This window comes from Sceloporus undulatus, chromosome 6 (assembly GCF_019175285.1).
Source record: "Sceloporus undulatus isolate JIND9_A2432 ecotype Alabama chromosome 6, SceUnd_v1.1, whole genome shotgun sequence".
NCBI classification, from domain to species: domain Eukaryota; kingdom Metazoa; phylum Chordata; class Lepidosauria; order Squamata; family Phrynosomatidae; genus Sceloporus; species Sceloporus undulatus.
The window spans coordinates 123,150,316-123,169,067 of NC_056527.1; the positions used below are offsets into that span (position 1 = coordinate 123,150,316).

The 18,752-nt window shown below is 44.3% G+C and overlaps 1 protein-coding gene across 3 annotated transcripts in view; it reads right to left on the reverse strand.

The window, feature by feature from the left end:
* Window positions 1–478: 478 nt before the first annotated feature.
* Window positions 479–18,752, reverse strand: part of LOC121933412 (disintegrin and metalloproteinase domain-containing protein 2-like) — a 23,946-nt gene continuing 5,672 nt past the window's right edge. For 2 of the 3 annotated variants that reach the window (XM_042473098.1, XM_042473096.1), the window contains 15 exons: window positions 17,831–17,887; window positions 17,121–17,192; window positions 15,461–15,627; window positions 14,797–14,878; window positions 14,318–14,454; window positions 13,675–13,855; window positions 12,769–12,864; window positions 10,562–10,760; window positions 8,653–8,758; window positions 6,133–6,316; window positions 4,340–4,420; window positions 3,792–3,903; window positions 2,339–2,522; window positions 1,515–1,553; window positions 479–679 (listed from right to left, as the gene is read on the reverse strand). In XM_042473098.1, the coding sequence (XP_042329032.1) occupies window positions 673–679; window positions 1,515–1,553; window positions 2,339–2,522; window positions 3,792–3,903; window positions 4,340–4,420; window positions 6,133–6,316; window positions 8,653–8,758; window positions 10,562–10,760; window positions 12,769–12,864; window positions 13,675–13,855; window positions 14,318–14,454; window positions 14,797–14,878; window positions 15,461–15,627; window positions 17,121–17,192; window positions 17,831–17,887 (1,704 nt within the window). In that variant the 3' untranslated portion in view covers window positions 479–672. Of the gene's footprint in view, window positions 680–1,514; window positions 1,554–2,338; window positions 2,523–3,791; window positions 3,904–4,339; window positions 4,447–6,132; window positions 6,317–8,652; window positions 8,759–10,561; window positions 10,761–12,768; window positions 12,865–13,674; window positions 13,856–14,317; window positions 14,455–14,796; window positions 14,879–15,460; window positions 15,628–17,120; window positions 17,193–17,830; window positions 17,888–18,752 lie in introns of those variants that run through there. The other variant, XR_006104523.1, reaches the window with a different exon arrangement.

Consider the following 18,752-nt stretch of genomic DNA (forward strand, 5'->3'; position numbering starts at 1 on the left):
GTTTCTTATCTTAAAATCTTTAGGGTAGGATCTTTTGTCCAGGGGCCCCTTCACAATGTAAAGTTATAGCCAGACTGAACGGAGGTGTCCAAATGTTCCTGGATGGATGTGAATTCTTCTTGAAAGATCAGAAGCGGAGCACGCTTGGGGACTCATCGCTACTGGAGGGGTTCAGTAGTGGCAATGGCCAGGAACAATTTCACCAGATCAGACTTGTATGTTAGCTGTGGGCCTAGTACTGAACCTAGTACATTTGACACCTGATGCACATCATTTTTTTAACACCAACCCTCCGCTCTTCAACAGCCTTTTCTGGATCTGGCCAGGCGGCAAAGGGAGAAGATGCAGAAATAAACCTGGCTTTGACAGTCCATGCACTAGTCGGCTCCAAGTGCTGTGATGTTCTTTAGACTGGGCTGCATTTGGAGACAGCTGGGAAATTTTCAGTGGTACACGAATACTATTAAAGGCCAGAAAGTTTTTAAGAACAAATATATTTTATTAAAATTTAAACAGCAGAAAGCAGAATTTGCTTGGGTAACTATACTACACAACAGAGAGCTATTCAAACTAAACTGTTTTCGGTTTGCACTTCCTAGGGCAGAAGAAAAGGGCTCACGCAACCCTTTGGCAGTCCTGCGACCATGTCTGCAAACTTCTGCCTGTCGGTTTCTATACACTGCAATACAGAACATAAAACGTAGAAGTGAATCGACAAAACAAGCATCTGGGTAAATTCTTTTATTATTGTGTGTCTGTTTAGAACTAATGGAGGAGCCTTCCTCTGTTTTCCATCAGTCCGCTTGACATTGTGGGACAATGTTGGACAGAACCTTCTCTGCAGTGGCAGCCCATTTATGGAATACCCTCCTTTGGTGCCATCGTTCAAGCATAAAGTGAAAAGGAGGCTATTCACTACATCTTCTGCAAAATGGTTTGGTAAGTTTTTAGCTCTTACAAAAATCATTCTATTTTTATATAGTTTAAATTAGCCTGCATCCTCCCTGCAGAAATAATCCAGTTTGACACAACTTTAACTGCCATGGCTCAATGCTATGGAATCCTGGGGACTGTACTTTGGGGAAGTGCCAGGGCTCTCTGACAGAGAAGGCTAAATGTCTCACAAAACTACAATTCCAAGATTGCCACAGCATTGAGCCATGGCAGTTACAGTGGTGTCAAACTGGATTGTTTCTGCAGTGTGGATGCACCCTTAGACAGGCTGGTTCTGCTCCTTGCCTCCAACACACACAACCACTCCTAAGGTTACTGACGTTTTTGAGACCTGCCACACTTTAATTGTCACGGTCCCATCCTTTGGAGTATTTCTCTCTCTAAGAAAACCCTATGAAATTCGTAAATCAACAGGTGACTTGAAGGCACAGACATACACCTGAAGATACTGGGCACTGAACTTGGACCAGTTGCACACAAAACATGCCTTTTAACACTAAGCTCCACTCCTTCCTTTTTCTCAAAAGACAAAACAGGTAACATTGGGGTTTAAACACTACCTTGACATCTCTGACTGGTTTGCTTCTTGTGATCTCGATCTAAAGGGAAGAAAAAGTACATGCATCAAAAAAATATACATGTATTTTAGGAAACTTCTACACAAATGAAGACATTCCAAACTCTTTAATGCCCAGTTCTTTAGCCTAACCACAGTTTCCAGGAAAGTTGTCTTTCTATCTCTGCATGACATCAAAACACTTTCATTCTCTTCCAGTCCTAAAAGCTTAGGAGAAAGTGGTAAAAACGTCCCTTTTGCCAAATGGATTTTTCCTGTTTGGCAAAAGGGACACTTTTACGACCCTCTCCCATGCTTTTACACCTGGAGGAAAACTAAAGGATAATTCCAAGTCACACGGAGATAGAAAGATAAACGAGTGTCTCTCCGTTTGTCTGCCAGCTTTGTTTTTAATGTGATGGCTCTGTATCTATGGGTGCCTCCAGGTGGGTAAAATGTATTGGGATGTATGGAAACTTTCTCTGTTTGCATCCTGGAAACAATAGCTGTGCTTCCACCTTTACTGTTTTCCAAGACAGAAGCAACACACATGGCAAGTTAAGATACATTTAATTTCGGGCAGTAACCGAAATTAATTTAATCTGACCTGGAAAGCAGGGATGAAAACTAATGCCAGGATATCTTGGGAAACATTTCGGAATGGGGACAACATCACTCAGATCTCCAAAATGAAATCAGTTTGTACAGGAAAAAAACCTGGCATGAACGGAGGAATGAAGCATGCTTCCACTTTTGTCCTCGAAAAGAATAAAACGGGGCATTGCATCAGAGTCTAATTTTATTTTTAGGCAAACTAAGTCAACTTACCCTTCGGTCTCATAATCTTCATCTTCTCCCTCCTCCTCCACTTTAGGACTTGTGAAAATGTCTCGCAGTTTTACAGCCAAGATGACGGACCCAACAATGACAGGCAGGAAAAGAAAGAAGGCTATCAGAAGCCAGTTCCTGGTAGTGTGAGGCATTTTACGGCGTTGAGTTACAGTAGGGAAACCTATCAAGAGGAAGAAGAAGAAGGAAAAAGTTAGGAATCAGCAAGCTCCAGCCAATTCTTTCCACCGCCACATAGACCTCCTGTGGACAGTGGCGTCACTAGGGGTGCAGGGGGTGCCACCGCACCAGGTGAGACCTCAAAGGAGGGGTGACACCTGGTTGGTCCCTCTGCCTCTACTGGTGCCATGGCTCACTCAGGCGAGATAGCCAAGGAACCAGAGAAGGAGAGGCAGCGTATGCCTCTTCCATCCCTTCCTGCTGCCTTCCTTGCCCGGCTAGTAATGCTAGGGATGCCATCTGCCATCTGGTCCCCAGCAGCCCTGGATAGGGATCTGGGCAAGTGGTGGGCAGCCGGCCGGCCAGCCAGGAGTCCCAGGTGAGCAAGACATCAGGAGGGGAGGGAGACAGGGCAGTCTGAAATTGCTCTTCCCCACAAACTCCTTCCATGCACACACGCCAAGTGACATCAATGTTAGTGATGCCACTGCCTGTGGGTTGTTGGAAGCAAAGAGGCGTCAGTGCTTATAGAAAGAGATCAATGAGAGAGGGAAGCCTAGATAACTGCTGTCCTTGGTTTCACCTGTCTGCATCGTTCTTGGTCTATGCATTTTAAAAAATGGACTTTTGCTTCCCTCAAACTTGCTGAGGTCACGTCCCCATTTCTTGAAAAATTTACTTAGTCTTTTTGGTTGTTGTTTTGATATGTTTTATTTTAATCTGGGAAGGGAGCATCCATGGGGCTCCAAAGCCACTAATGGCTCCTAGATGACTCTAGGATAAGAGGCAATTTCAGTACAAGTTCCTGGAGCATAGTACTGCCTTCTGGGCTTCCTATGGAGACCTGGGCTGCATCTGCACTGCAGAAATACTGCAATTTAACATTGCTCTACCCAACACAGCCCAATGCTATGGAATTCTACGATTTGTAGTTTGGTGAGACATTTAGCCTCATCTGTCAGAGAGCTCTGGTGCCACAACAAACTACAAAACCTGGGATTCCATAGGATGGAGCCATGGCACGTAAAACAGTGCCATAGTGAATGATTTCTGCAGTGCAGGTTCAGCTAAAGATTCGGGGGGATTCTCCAACTAAGAGGAGAGCGTTTCTTGACCCGCTGAACGATCAACCCACCATTTGGGATGGTTAACTATAAATCTGTCTGTTGAGGGAATATTCCATGCAACCGCACGTATTGTGTGGTTTGCAAAACCGACTGTCCTGGTTGACTGCCACCAAATGCAATAAACCCAAAGTCTTAAGCCAACAAACCAATCCGGTAGGTGCTATCAATGCTGCCTCCGATTCCTCCGTCCTCTGCTACATTGCAGTTTGGAGGGGCCCAGCCCTTATCGCAATGGCAATTTCCTCTGTTGTTGCATTTCTGGTTGACATGGGAAGCAAGGTAGAGAGGGGGGAAGAAAATGATGTTTATTTTTCCTTACTTTACTCAGTTCCTATCGCCCACCCTCTCCGCCTTAGATCCCCAAACAATCCTGCAAGACAAGAGTCTGATCGGGAAACGCTCTTGTATGAGTTTTACTGTATAACACTTTGTTGTTGTTGTAGTTGTAGCTGTGTGTCTTCAAGTCATCTCTGATTTATGGTAATGCCACCTTGATTCCCATTTGGGAGAAAGGCGGGATAAAAGTCACCTAAATAAATATGCAAATAAATACTTCTCCCAATAAATCCTGGGGATCATATTTTGGTATGGGCGAACCTCATAACTATAATTTCTAAGATGTATGGGAGGGAATAACTGGCGTTTCAGTTATCAGTGATACTGTTATATGATAGGTGAATTTAATTTTACTCACTCCTCTCTTATTGCAGTTTGCTTCTACATTACACCTTACTTTTATGACAGACCTATCCACACACCTCTGGTTCATGCACACCTGAAAGGAAAAAGAAAAAGGAAAACCTGAAATAAAAAAGGGAAAAAATGGACCGTTTCAGGGCAGGAAATATCATCGTCCAAAGACTGGCTCAGTGATGCAAGTTATTCAAATGCTGCAATGTGAGGATGAAAGACAGAATTATGGCAAGTGCCATTTTCACCTGCTGTGTTTCTGGACATATTCACACAAGTGTGTGTTGTGTGCCTCCGAGTCGTTTCCAATTTATAGCAACCTTAAGGTGAACCTATCGTGGGGTTTTCTTGACAAGATTTGTTCAGAGGAGGTTTGCCATTGCCTTCTCCTGAGGCTGAGAGAGAGTGACCTGGTGGGAAAACACTCCCTTCTCCCATTTCCTATAGGGTTTCCCACTGCATGCCTTTACATTGTGCATAATGTTTCCCAGGCTTTCCCCATCTAATCAACAGTTAGTTGTAATGCGTGGTGGTCAATAATCCATGTATAGGCTGAGTTTCCTTTATACAAAATGCTTAGCACCAGAAGTGTTTTGGATTTTGGATTTCCCTCCCTGGGTTTTGGAATATTTGCATATACCATAGACCAGTGATGGCGAACCTATGGCACGCGTGTCAGAGGTGGCACTCAGAGCCCTCTCTGTGGGCACATGTGCCGTCACCCCAGCACAGAGTTTGCCAGAGTTTGTCACTGGAAAGCCAGAGGGACATGGCACTTTGCAATAAATAAGTGGGTTTTGGGTTGCAATTTGGGCACTCAGCCTCTAAAAGGTTCACCATCACTGCCATAGACACTCGACTATAAGCCGGCCTCATGTATAAGTCGAGGGTGGATTTGGGGGCCAAAATGATGGATTTTGATATGATCCGTGGATAAGTCGAGGGTAAAACGTAGGGGCGTGTAACAGAGGATGTAAGGATGATGCAAAGGAAAATGATGCCAAAGAACTTAGAAAATTCTGGCAGGCATAACTATGTATATATAATGATATATCTTGAAGATGGGACCTGGGACTAAGCATGAAATTCATTTATGTTTTGTATACACTGTATACAGATAGCCAGAAGATAATTTTATGCATCACATTTTTAATAGGTTTGTGTATAAAACCATGTTTGTGTACACTGACCCGTCAGAAAGCCAAAGTGTCACTATCTCAGCCACCCATGTGGGCGACTGTGGATTCTGGAGTATTTGGGATCTGATTTTGCAGGTGTTAACTTCAATGAGATTGTAGAAATAGAGTAATGCAGGGGACCTAGCTCCAAAACACACTGCAAATACAATCCAGTTTGAGAGCACTTTCACTGCCCTGGCTCAATGGTAGGGAAATCTGGGAGCTGTAGTTTTATGAGACATTGAGCCTTCTCTGTCAGAGAGCTCTGGTGCCACAATAGGATTCTCTAGCACTGAAAGCAATGTCAAACTGAATTATTTCTGAAGTGTGTTTGGGATCCTAGTCTCAGGGCAGCTGCAGAGATGTGCCATGTATGTCATGTAGTTGGCAAGCTCTGAATAAGGTGCCACCGGTTGAGATAACCTGAAGAACATGATCTGAGGTCCACCACTATAAAATTGAAAGGATGAGTGGATGACCCAAAGACATTGTTTTGCTGAATATCCTTTGCTGGAAAACAATAACAGAAAGGGACTATCCTTGAACATCTATCCCCTACTAGCAGAAATCCGTAATCCGGCTAAGAAAACCAAATCTGTTCCACCATTTCAACGGTTACCTTGTTCGTCCCACAGACAGACCCGTCATGAACCAGGAACGGATCCTTCACTGCCAGTCCTTTCATGTAGTCCAAAGTGACGCACACTTCATCCTGCACCTTTGCATAAATTATAGCGGCATTTTCAATGGCGAAGGGCTTTTTGCTTTTATATTCACACACTAACTTGCCACACCTGAGGTCCCTGCATGCAAGTCAACATAACAAAGGAAACGGGGAAGAGGGGAAAGGAGAGAGAATCCTAAGATGCCAGGTGCCCAGATCCACTTCCAAAACCTGGCTCTTACAGTAGTAGCATGGAAAGTGATGGTTCTTAAGCCATATTTGCCTGCAAAGATACCAACATAGGCATGGGCTATTCCATATTAGCAGAACTGACTAGGCAGGCCCTAGAAAGCAAAGACTTTCTCAACGGTTTTTGTTTGTAAGTAATTGCCGCCAACAGGGATTTCCATCCTCCCCATCAAAGTTAACTCATTATCATTGCGCAGTGGTCTCTTCACATTCATCTGCCAGAGGTTGATCATAAAATTACATGGGAGAGAATGCCTGGAGAAATGTTTCCTCTAGAAACTTCTAGGTTCTCCAGCACAACTCTATGGACAACTTCTGGCAGAGTTGCGCTGGAGGACCTAGAGATTCCTAGAGAGAACCTATTAATCCAAACCACAAATGATCAAATCTGCAAATGCAGAGGGCCAACTGTACAAAATTAGGGGTTAGATCAACCAAAGATGTAAAAGTGGGTTTTTTGTTTCCTTTTTAGCAAAGATGCTAAAACTTGAGCAGTTCATTCCAAACATGATATAGGGTGCATCTACATGATGGGGTTCTCTGAGGCTGAGAGAGTGTGACTTACTCAAAGTCACCCCGTGGGTTGCCATGGCTGAGCAAGGAATTGAACCCTGGCCTCCAGAGTCATAGTCCAGTGTTCAACCACTGCCTCAAACCACACCGGCTCTTACATTATGTTCTACCATGGGTAAATCTGTAGCCCAACACTTCTCAAATTTTGATCCTCCAGTTGTTTGCAACTTCAGCTCACAGAAATCCTATCCAGCATGGCCAATGCTCAGAATTCCTGGGGGATGAAGTCCCAAACATCTGGGGATGCAAGGCTGAGACCCACACCTGTGGTCCCCAGAAGGACCAAGTCTCCCAATCAGCAAGTAGAGGGCACTCTGCAGTTCCTCCAGCCACTGAATCCACAGTGCAGATCTTCAGTTCTTTCTCTGCAGATTTAAGGGGGATATTTCTAATAAAGTCCCTCTCATCCCAGGAGTCATTTTTTCAGGGAACACAAATGGTTGCATAAAAAAGAAGAGGTAGAAACTAGTAAGAAAGCTCCATTCCTCGTAGGTCAACTCTTATTCCATTCACAGAAACAAAAACATGTTCCAAAAGAAGGCGTGTATTTGTAGGATTGCAGACTTCCTATTACCACACCATACATGTCAACGTAGTGCTTGGCTGCAAATGTTGGGCCATTATGGGAAAAGGCATGCTGTAATGGTTTGCCATGAGGACAGATAACAGTGCAGCGCATGGGGAACCACAGTGGTTTTCTGACTTTTTCTGGCGCAGGCTCAGTGGTCACTTTTGCTGTTGGAAGACAACTAAACACTGGATAGTTTGGTGCAGACAACATTGTCTATCTGGGCACTGCTGTGAAGCTGACACACAAACCAGTTCAGGTTCTTGTTCAGTTCCTTACCCACTTCACACTGCGATGGGTTGAGGATCCAAATGCAGTCATACTTATTTATTCCATTGATAAGGAACTCAGGGTCCCCCTATTTTACCCTCACCACAACCCTGTAGAGTAGGTTTCGTTGAAAAATGAGGATTGTCCCATGATCACCCATAGGACTTTGAACCTGGGTCTTCTGAGTCCTAACCCAACCCCATAACCACTACATCACCTTGTCTTGCATGACTTAAGTCTGCCAGGATGAACCTGCTCCCATTGATTTCACTGGGTTTACTCTAAGCGCAACCAATCTTCCGTCTAAACCATGCTTTTCCTCTCTATTTGTTAGTTAATTTTTTCGTATGATCGATTGATTCCAATATATCAGTGTTCAGCCATACAACTGTTGGGAGTCTGAAAATATCAAAACCCACCACCGCCACCACAATGAAGGTTGACCTAGGCTGCATCTACACTGCATAAATAATGCAGCTTGAGACCACTTTAACTGGCATGGCTCAAACGCTACTGAATTCTGGGGTTTGTAGTTTGTTGTGGCACCAGAGCTCTCCGACAGAGAAATCTAAACGTGTCACAAAATGACCAATCCCAGAAATCCATAGCATGGACCCATGGCAGTTAAACAGCATTATTTTTGCAATGCAGATGCAGCCTTAACTGCATAGGTTTAGGGCAGTGAAAGGGAGGAGAATACAAAACACAGTCCTTGGCCATGTAACAACACTGCCCTCTGCTGCAAATAAAATCAAATCAAAAGAGAGCAAGAGAGATTTTCATCACATTAAGATTCACTTTCTTTCAAAACGTACTGCCACTGACAGTTCTCGTATCCGCGCGCAGTGGAGCCACAGTGTCCCATCCTGTCCCTTTGGCTGTTAATTTCTTCATAGCACTGTGAAGACCCACTTTTTGAATCTGCAAGTACAACAGAGATCCAAATTAATTGGGGATGAATGCTTTGTGGCAAGCTGCCTTGTAGCCTTAAACACTATTCCTGCTAGGAGGAACACTTAGGCAAAAGAACAGAGAGGGAGAGGTTTATCGCATTGGTTATTAAATCCATCTGGTTTAAAGCTGAATTCGGCAGCATCCTGATCTGATGTTTTTTGCTGCTAACTCTGCTGCCCGAATATAGCCCAGGTCCATCCCCACTTCCAGAGCCGCTCCACCGTCTGTTTTCTTAAGTCAGAAAACAGCCAGATTTGAAAACATCCAGGGGGGATAGAGGTAAATCAATTTAATAACTAATACAATAAACCTCGGAGTCTCTCATTTTTCCAGCACCTCTCATTTTGGCCTTGTCTACACGGGTCAAAAGGTCCATTCCTTAACCTCCTCATTCTGACATTCGGACGGCGCACAGCCCAAACCTCAGTTCTGGTGCAAGCAGTCTGGACAATGTCTGAGACGTTCTGCACCAGAACCAGAAGATCCAGAGCAAGAGATTTTTTTTTCCGAACCCAGAGCCCTCCACCTTGTAACCATCACTTGGTGCCTCATTCAGACTTCGGATGCAAGTGCCCAATGGTGGCAGCAGATGCACAGGGCAGTTCAGCAGGATGCGCATGCAGACAGCCACCATGGCATAGGAACAGAGGGCCAGATAATAAGGGCAGGTTTGGGCAGCTGCAGGACCAGGATACTCCAAGCTGCCCATGAAATACCTTAATCTGTGCAAATACTCTTAGGATCCTTTACTTTTAAATCACCAGTTTTGTTGTTGTTGTGTGACCTCAAGTCATTTCCAACCTATGGTGACCCTAAGGCAAACCTATCATGGGTTTGTCATTGCCTTCCTCTGAGGCTGAGAGAGTATGACTTGCCCAACATCACCCAGTGGGTTTTATGGCCAAGCTGGGAATCAAGCCCTGGTCTCCAGAGTCATGGTCCAACACTAACCCCTTTCCAAAAATGGATCAGCTCCAGTAAATCATAGAATCATAGAACTGGAAGAGACCGCAAGGGCCATCCAGTCCAACCCCCTGCCATGCAGGAAATCCAGATCAAAGCATCCCTGACAGATGGCCATCCAGCCTCCGTTTGAAGACCTCCAAGGAGGGAGACTCCACTACACTTCAAGGAAGTGTGTTCCACTGTCAAACAGCCCTTACTGTCAGAAAATTCCTCCTAATGTTGAGGTGGAATCTCTTTTCCTCTAGCTTGCATCCATTGCTCCGGGTCCTAGTCTCTGGAGCAGCAGAAAACAAGCTTGCTCCCTCCTCAATATGACATCCCTTCAAATATTTAAACAGGGCTATCATATCACCTCTTAACCTTCTTTTCTCCAGGCTAAACATCCCCAGCTCCCTAAGTCGTTCCTCATAGGGCATGGTTTCCAGACCCTTCACCATTTTTGTCGCCCTCCTTTGGACACGCTCCAGTTTCTCAATGTCCTTTCTGAATTGTGGCGCCCAGAACTGGACACAATATTCTAGGTGGGGCCTGACCAGAGCAGAATACAGTGGCACTATTACTTCTCTTGATCTAGACACTATACTTCTATTGATGCAGCCTAAAATAGCATTGGCCTTTTTAGCTGCCGCATCACACTGTTCACTCATGCCTTACCCCCCAAACACTGTCTGGGACAACCAGAAAATGACACACGAGTCAAACAAGCAGCAGTACTTCATGTTTTGGGGTGAATGGGCCCCACATAGAATGCAGGCCAAAAAGTCCATTGCAACACATGTGGGGAAGAAGAAATGTTTCTGTTACCTTTTCCAAATACCCTTTGGCACCATTGATCCGCACTCTGGCATACTGCGGCCATGCAAATCCCTTTCCCTCCGTCACACATCTGCCCATCTTCTACAAAGAAATCCTCTGTACACACTGGGGAAGTACCGTTGCAATACTCTATCAAATCGCACTCAGAATCAACCGTTTCTCGGCATATGACACCTTTTTCCTTCAGCTAAACAACAAGGAGAAAAAAAAGGAAGACCACTGAATCCCAATTTGCTCTGGATGCATTGCACCCCTGCATGCATTTCAGCACATACCTTCCTGTGGAGGACATTATACACAATAGGAAATGAAGTGGCAATTCCTGACTTGTAACTCTCTGCTATTTTGTCTCTTCTTTCCTTGACCACACAATGGTATTTTGCAAATCTACTTCACACAACATTTGGGACTTCACCATCAATATTCATTGTGGGAATATTTGGTGAAAATTACAAAGAGAGATGTATGCAAACATGACCCAAGGGATTCAGCTTACAAGATAAGAGAGTCCACCTAAACGTTAGGGAGAATGTCTTTGCTATAGTAGCTGTTTGACAGTGGAATGGACTGGTGGACTCTTCATTTTTGGAGGTCTTTAGACTGAGGCTGCATAGGCATCTTTCAGGAGTGCCTTAATTTTGTGTTCTGGTATGGCAGGTAGGGGCTTGATTCTCTGGTTCCATAAAGCCAGGCTGTGCATCTTTGACAACTTGTGGCTCCAATTTTGAGGAAGCTATTAAAGGAACACTTGTAACCTGTTGGCATCATTCCCAGACATAGCAATGTTCATTTGGAATATCAGCATGTAAAGGGGTCTTACGGCAACTAACTGAGCAAAAGGACTTGTAGCATAAGCTTTTGTAGACTCAGGGGCTGCGCAGACCGGCCATTAAGGCCGGCCTGGGAGCGGAGTCGGAGTTTGGTGTCCACACGACGCATGAACCTACTCTGCCCCCAGGGTGGTGTGATGCCACACACTGCACTACACGGTGCTTCTCTGGCACTGCGTTTAGATGCAGCACCAAAGGAGCACCATAAAGGCATGGCGCTGGCGGCTATGGCCCCCTTTCCAAGGTGCAAAAAGGAACCGCTTTTTGTGGTTCCTTTTTATGCTGCAGAAAGGCCAGATCGGGGCCACAGCATGCAATTGCTGAGGCCCAGATCTGGTGAAGATGGAGGTGGCTGCAGGGGCAGTCTGCACAAACCCTCAGTCTACTTCCTCAGCTGCATGGAGTGAACTGTGGCCCAGGAAGGGTCTTTATAATCAGAGTGTATGAACAGCCATAGAAATGCAAAATTTGTGGAGATGGTTATGATGTTCAGTTTAAATTGTGGTTATTGAGGGACAAAGGTGAGAGGAAAGATGTTGCTTAAGGTCTTTGCCCCTCAAGAACTATCATTCACTCCATGCATCTGAGGAAGTTTATTGAGTGCGAAAGCCAATGCCACAACATCGTTTGCTCAGTTTGTTTCAAAGTTGCTACAAGGTCCCTTTGCATTATGGAATTGTGTTAACTCTGCCCTCACTCCCTGCCTGCAACATTCTGTGAATCAGAGATTGGGGTGAGAAAAGGCACATTAAACTATGCTGCATATCAATTCCATGTCGACAGGCACACAGGAGAAAGCAGCGCCACCATGAATCTTTCTACATCATTATGTTTGGGCATGCAGTTCGCATTGACTGTTCCTTTCCTTAGAAGGTATTACATAGAATTATATGAATACACATATGTACTAAACAGATATGCGGACTAGTTCCAGTAACACATAGAATAAACTAACCATAGTTCCCAGTTTGGATGGAGCAACATACTTTGGTTAGCATACATTTTTGATCTCCAGAGGGGAATGCCTGAGGCTCAAGCCAATATTTTGGAAGAACCCAATTCTGTTGTTCCTACATGGGTTTTTAAGGCAGAAGCAATGCATACTAGGAATGTAATTCTTCACTCATTTCTTCTTGGGGGGAAAACCCCCACAAACTGTGAACAATTTTCTTGCTAGTGCAAGAAAGTCTTCAAAAATCTCAGTTTTGGAAGCCTCTTTGCAATACTTAGCACATTCTGTGCAAAATTCATACATGGTTGGTTTGCACAGAAAACATTTTCTGCCCATGAAGCAGGTTTTTTTCTGGAACATCTCCCCTCTTGAGGAAGCGGGGGGCACATAACACCATACTGAAGCTAGCATACCTCGCAACTGTCTTTTATACAACACTCTCCTTGAGAACACTCTTTTCCTGGTTTCAGTGTACAGTCGGATGCACAGCAAAAATCCAATTCACATTCCTGGGTGAGAAAAGAAGAAAGAAGAAAGACGGAATGATAGCACACATACACACACACAAAATACGAATGCGCAGTTTGTACTATCTGGGAAGTAATGTTGCACGGCCTGAAGTGCAACCTCGCACACAAGAGGCCTTGCTCACCCAGAGAACATGATGTAGGCACCAAAGCTATGTACGAATGTTAATGTGACAATAGCCTAATTCCGATCGCTTTGAAATTTTGACACATTCTATTTGAACACATGCATGTTTTTATGTACATAGGCCTACCACTACATAGATGTCACACCTGTGACAGGTAAAAATATGGGGGGTTGGAAAAACAGCATTATGTTGGACGTAACAACAACACACGCCGTTTGCAATCACCATCAACAAAGCTCAGAGCCAATCTTTAGAATTGTGCGGTTTAGATCCAGACACGGGTTGCTTCTCACATGGGACAATTATACATTGTGTGTTCTAGAGTTGGCAAACCACACAATCTCTGTATCTACACAGACAATGGAGCAACAAAAAATACTGTATACCCACAAGCAATGTGAAATTAAATGTTTCGGAAACGTGCGCGCTCTTTCCTTTCTTTTCCATTTAACCGGACTGAGCCACAGCAACGCATGGCCGGGTACAGCTAGTATAATAATAAAGAGCTGGGTACCAATAAATATAGTAGTAATAATACCAGCTGGGGCAGCACACTTGTTGAACCAGTTGATATGTCCTTTAAAGAGAGGATGGGTGGCTATATGTTGGGAGTGTTTTAGGTCACTCATTTGTTTTATTTTATTTCTTTGTTCCTATAACAAACCTTCATCGAGCCGCAGTCACACTGTTCCCCTTCTTCCACTATTTTGTTGCCGCAGGTGGGCGCTCGGTATGTGATATCGATGCGTGGTTTGTTCAAGAGGCACTGCGCAGATCCGTACCCTAGAAAATTGCGGTAGTCTTTGATGCTGCAACTGCTGAAGGACTTGAGGCCGCTAAACTGTCTGCAGGGAAAAAAGTGGACATGGAAAGTTCCCTGCCAACCAGAAGGCCAAGGCAACTGAGGGCAGCAACTGTGCGGTCATATTTGACAGTGGTTTCAAAGGCTTCTACCGACAGGAGAAACCTGCCAATGGACCTCACACCAAGTAGGCTTTCAGAGTGTTTGCAGACTGTTGCAGATTGAAGCCTGGTTCTCACCAAGCTGTCAAACTACATCTCCAGGCACAGATCCACATAAAGACATGGTTCTTTAACTGGGGAGGAGGTTAAAATCAAAACAAAATAACATCAACTTGTGATGAGAAGACATTTCAGGGTGGTCAGGGCTCTCTTGCAAGATACCTTGCATTATAACAGACATGCTCCAGTTTCTCAACCTCCTTTTTCCACTTGTGGTGCCCAGAACTGGACACAGTATTCCAAGTGAGGGCTGACCAAAGCAGAATAGAGTATGTCCTCCTTACATGGCTTCGGTATTCATGATGCAGATGGCCCCCGGACACTGGCATCGTCTTGAGTCGTCGAAGTGCAGTCCCAGGGTGATTCCCAGCAGCTGTGCAACTATCACGGAGAAGGTTTCCAGCGTGATCCCTTTTTGAAACTAAAAGTAGACAGAGGATCATCAGTGGGTCATAATCATTTTGCTTCCAGGTTTAAAGGCTTCATCATATTATCATCGCTACCATCATCACCACCCATGCACTGCCCAGTTCCATCTCTGCCATCTTGTTGAATGCTGGTGGTTGGCTGTGCCAACACAGCAAAGGCTCTAGTAAACTCAACTGGGCTGAGATGATTTCAAGTGTGGCCCCAACAGTCCCCTGCCTGTCTGCTCTTTAAGGATCTCGGTACATAAAGAGGCACATCACCAGAAAACTGCTTGCTTTTGATAAACTGAGCCTAGTGCAGTTGATAACGGTGGCTTCTGTGTACAGGATCTTACCACAGCGATCCCCGTGGAAGCGGTTTTCAAGCAGATCTTCTTTGCAAATGTCGCTCCCACGGAATCAGATTTGACCTTATAGCTGGCAGAAGAGAAGGAAAATGCCTTGCGTTACAGGTGGTCCCTGAATGAAAACCTGTCTCTTAAGTTGTAACAACTGCTTTCATAAGGCTTATTCGCCATCTTTTGATATCGCAGGGTTCTGTGAGGCATTTAGCTTTCGCTGCCAGAGCGCTCACAGCAAACCCCAAATCCAGAAAATCCCAAGAGCCATGACAGTTAAACCAGTGTCGAACTGCATTAGTTCTGCAGTGTGGCAGCCTAAGTCTAGCTCCTTGTGTTCTTTGTCCTGTTCATGAATTAATTGCCTGAAACGTTAAATGCAAGATTTTGTTCCTTTTCATCTTACTCTCATTTTATCGAATCCACTGTAAATTAATTCTATTTTATAACCACAGTGGTCATTCCTCTTGCATGGCATTAACATAAATGTTAGCATAAATACCAAACATTTTAACCGCTTCACTTGCCTTCTGCTCAGGATTTCACCCTTTTCACATGCCTATATCTCATTCTCAGTTTCCTCTCAACTATACACACAGAGCCTTGTTTAATAAGAAGCTTTCCAAGAACTATGACAATATGGAAAAGAAGCACTTCTTACATAAATAGGAATGCCAAGTCGTGGGGTCGCAGAGTCAGGTGGACGTGTTTCCAGTTCACAAACCTTTGCAGCAACTCATCGGCTGTCCCCATGGTGCTCATCTTATCTTTGTAAGACCAAAACTCCAAAGAGGACAACACAATCCTTGTGTTGAGTTTGTAGAACATCTGAAAATAGGAGCGATCGTCACACAAGTCTTACAGAGGTTCTGAAACAAACACAGTGAAACTGAACTGAACTAAAAGACGACAAGCATCAAGGTCTCAGGACTTGGAGCTTTCCTGGGGAGATTATTGTTCACACTCCATGGATAATAGCTTGAAATATTCTTATGGCTATGCTATGCAAAAACAGGATCTCAGGACCATGTCAGCACTAATATTTCCCTTGCCTCCTCTTTACACTTTGCCAGTGCTCTGGTTTTTCAAGCAGCTGTTTGCAGCTGGGTCAAAATATTTCCATTCCCAATGGTATCAACCCCGGAAAGAGTTCTCCAGATACCATGGCCTGATATACAAACAAATAAATCGACCTTTGACCATTTACCCTTGATCAAGTCAAGCCTGAATTCTCCCTGGCAGTTAAGATGTCTAAACTGAAACGGTTGTACTTCGGCCATATCATGAGAAGACATGACTCACTAGAAAAGACCGTAACGCTTGGTAAGATAGAAGGCAATAGGAAAGGCAAAGACTTTAGAGATGGATTGACTCACCCAAGGAAACCATAGATGCCCTGAATCTACAAAACCTAATCAAAGCTGTTGATGATGGGTGACTTGGAAGTCTCTGGTTCATAGTGTCACCATAAACCGAGGTTAACTGGATGGAAGGTAACAACAACAAATTGTTCTGGGGTGTTGTGACAAATTTATAAAGGTGGTTCTCACCTACCCAGGGCTACCCTGGACTTCTTAGGCTACTGCTGCTAGGTTAGCTAGTCATGGCTCATGAAGGGAAAACTCTGCCAATCCAGGGGGGCATTTTGCCAACTTGGTAAATGGCCTTGTCAAATATACAATCCTGTTGGGTGGTTCTGTAGGGGGGGGAACCCCATTGCCACAGTTCATGGGGTGCATGGCAGGGGTTGGACTGAGTGGCCCTTGTGGTCTCTTCCAACTCTATGATTCTATGGTTCTACTGGGGGAAATAACAGTCATTATTGTAAAGATAAATTCCATACCTCCCAACGTTCCCAAGATGAAAACGGGGACACATGTGTGACCAAGCTCTATCAGAGTGTGATCAAGATGTCAAAAAAATATTAATGAGGAAGAGCACATACACAAACACACACACAAACACTAGAAGTTGCTGCGGTTTACTTTTGCCTGAGCAAGACTCTGCCTACTCCTGTTTGCAGCAACTAGTAACTGGAGGATAAAGGGGGGAAATAGAAGGAGGAGAAGGAAACTGGGACATTTTTGAAGCCCATGAAAAGGTAGGCTGGCAGAGGATTCATCAGGACTGTCCCTGTCAAATCAGGACAGTCGGAGGGTATGCTGCGTGACAGATTTGTATGCTGTTTAAAGTGCAGTCGGACCTTATGCTGGGGAGGGCACATCTCTTGGGCAGGATCAGGAAGTATTAGGAATTGGTGTTCCAAGCAGAACAACATGCATAAACATTTTCGGTCACCAAACAAAAATGCACCGACTTACAGCATTGACAAAGCTAATAAGCTGAGCGATTTTCCCCATCACATCGTCTTCATTTGAACCCATATAATCGTACTGGAGGGGGGAAAAATAACATTCCTTTATTAGCCAGCAGTAATATCTCAGAGCCCACCTTATCACACATTGCATTAGTTGGATGCCGCCTCTCTTAAGTTGGAAGTAGACAACATTTTGAGGCGTGAGGGCCATGCGTAACCTCCCCAGTTCTAAGAGAGCAACCCTTATCACCAACCCAAATTTTAAAGTATTTTTTAATTGGAAAAGGCCATTGCAACCCGTATGATGAGCCCAAGGAAACCGCTCACCCCCCAATGAATTCAATGGCATATATATGTGTGTCCCTGGTTTCCACTCCACCAAATGCATCTGAGGAAGTAGACTGAAGTCCTTGAAAGCTCATGCGCCCAACTTCTTTATTTCAGTTAGTCTCAAAGGTGCTACAAGATCTCTCTACATACAGATAACATTCGGGTGGATGGATGGATGCACAGAGAGACAGACAGACTGAATGTTTTGGGATGGGTGAGCATTGCCCCCCCCCTCTAAAAATATCAAATATGAAAGGAAGAAAAAATGAGATTTGACAGAAAACGTCAAATTCCACTTCATTGTAAAAGGAAAAGATCTGCACAAATTAATAATATTCCCTGCATCGTGCTGGTGAAGAATGTTTAAAACATTTGAAAACTTACCAAAGATTTTGCCACCACGACATGCATTTCCACATATCTCACCGTGCTGAAGTTAACCTGTTTTAATTCAAAGGTGGGGGGGAAATCTAAATGTAAGACCTTGCCACAGTACTGTTATAATACGTGTGCTCACTACTGAGTTTTGAGTCCCTATATTTGGAGAAAGGTGGGATATAAGAAAATAATAATAATAATAATAATAATAATAATAATAATAATAATAATAATACGTATTATTATTATTTTGGCCACCTGCCTGCCTCACCCTTTTGACTTTACCAAGCCTCCACCAAAGCCTGGAGAAGGGATGCAAGGGTCAACATCACTGTTGAGGCTAAGCATTACTTCTCTGAACTAAGGATAGTAGGCATTACTTCTCTGAACTAAGGATAGTAGGCATTACTTCTCTGAACTAAAGCCCACCAGTTCCTCACTTTTCCAAATTCTGGTTCTAAGAAAGCAAGATTATTCTTGCACACAAATGGTTCTAGGTTCATTCTTTGGCATCTCTGCCGGGCAGAGAAAACTGCTAGCTTTTTACATTAATTCGTCTAAGGCCCCATACAGACTGCCAAAACAAAGCTGCTTCGGGTCACTTTGGAGGTATGCTGTTTAAATGGTGCATGCGTCCTAAGAGTCCAGAAGCCGCGCCAAAGCCACAATCCAGTCCTAAGGACTGGAGCGCAGCTTTGGTGCAACTTCCAGACTCTTAGGATGCATGTAACATTTAAACAGCATACCTCCAAAGTGACCTGAAGCAGCTTTATTTTGGCAGTATAGTCACCCTTTCCAGACGTCAATGTAGATATTTTTACAGTTATGAACTTGCAGCACCCCAAAATGTTCAGTTCATGCATATGTGTGTTGGGGGGGATGGATGGATGGATGGATGGATGGATGGATGGATGGATGGATGGATGGA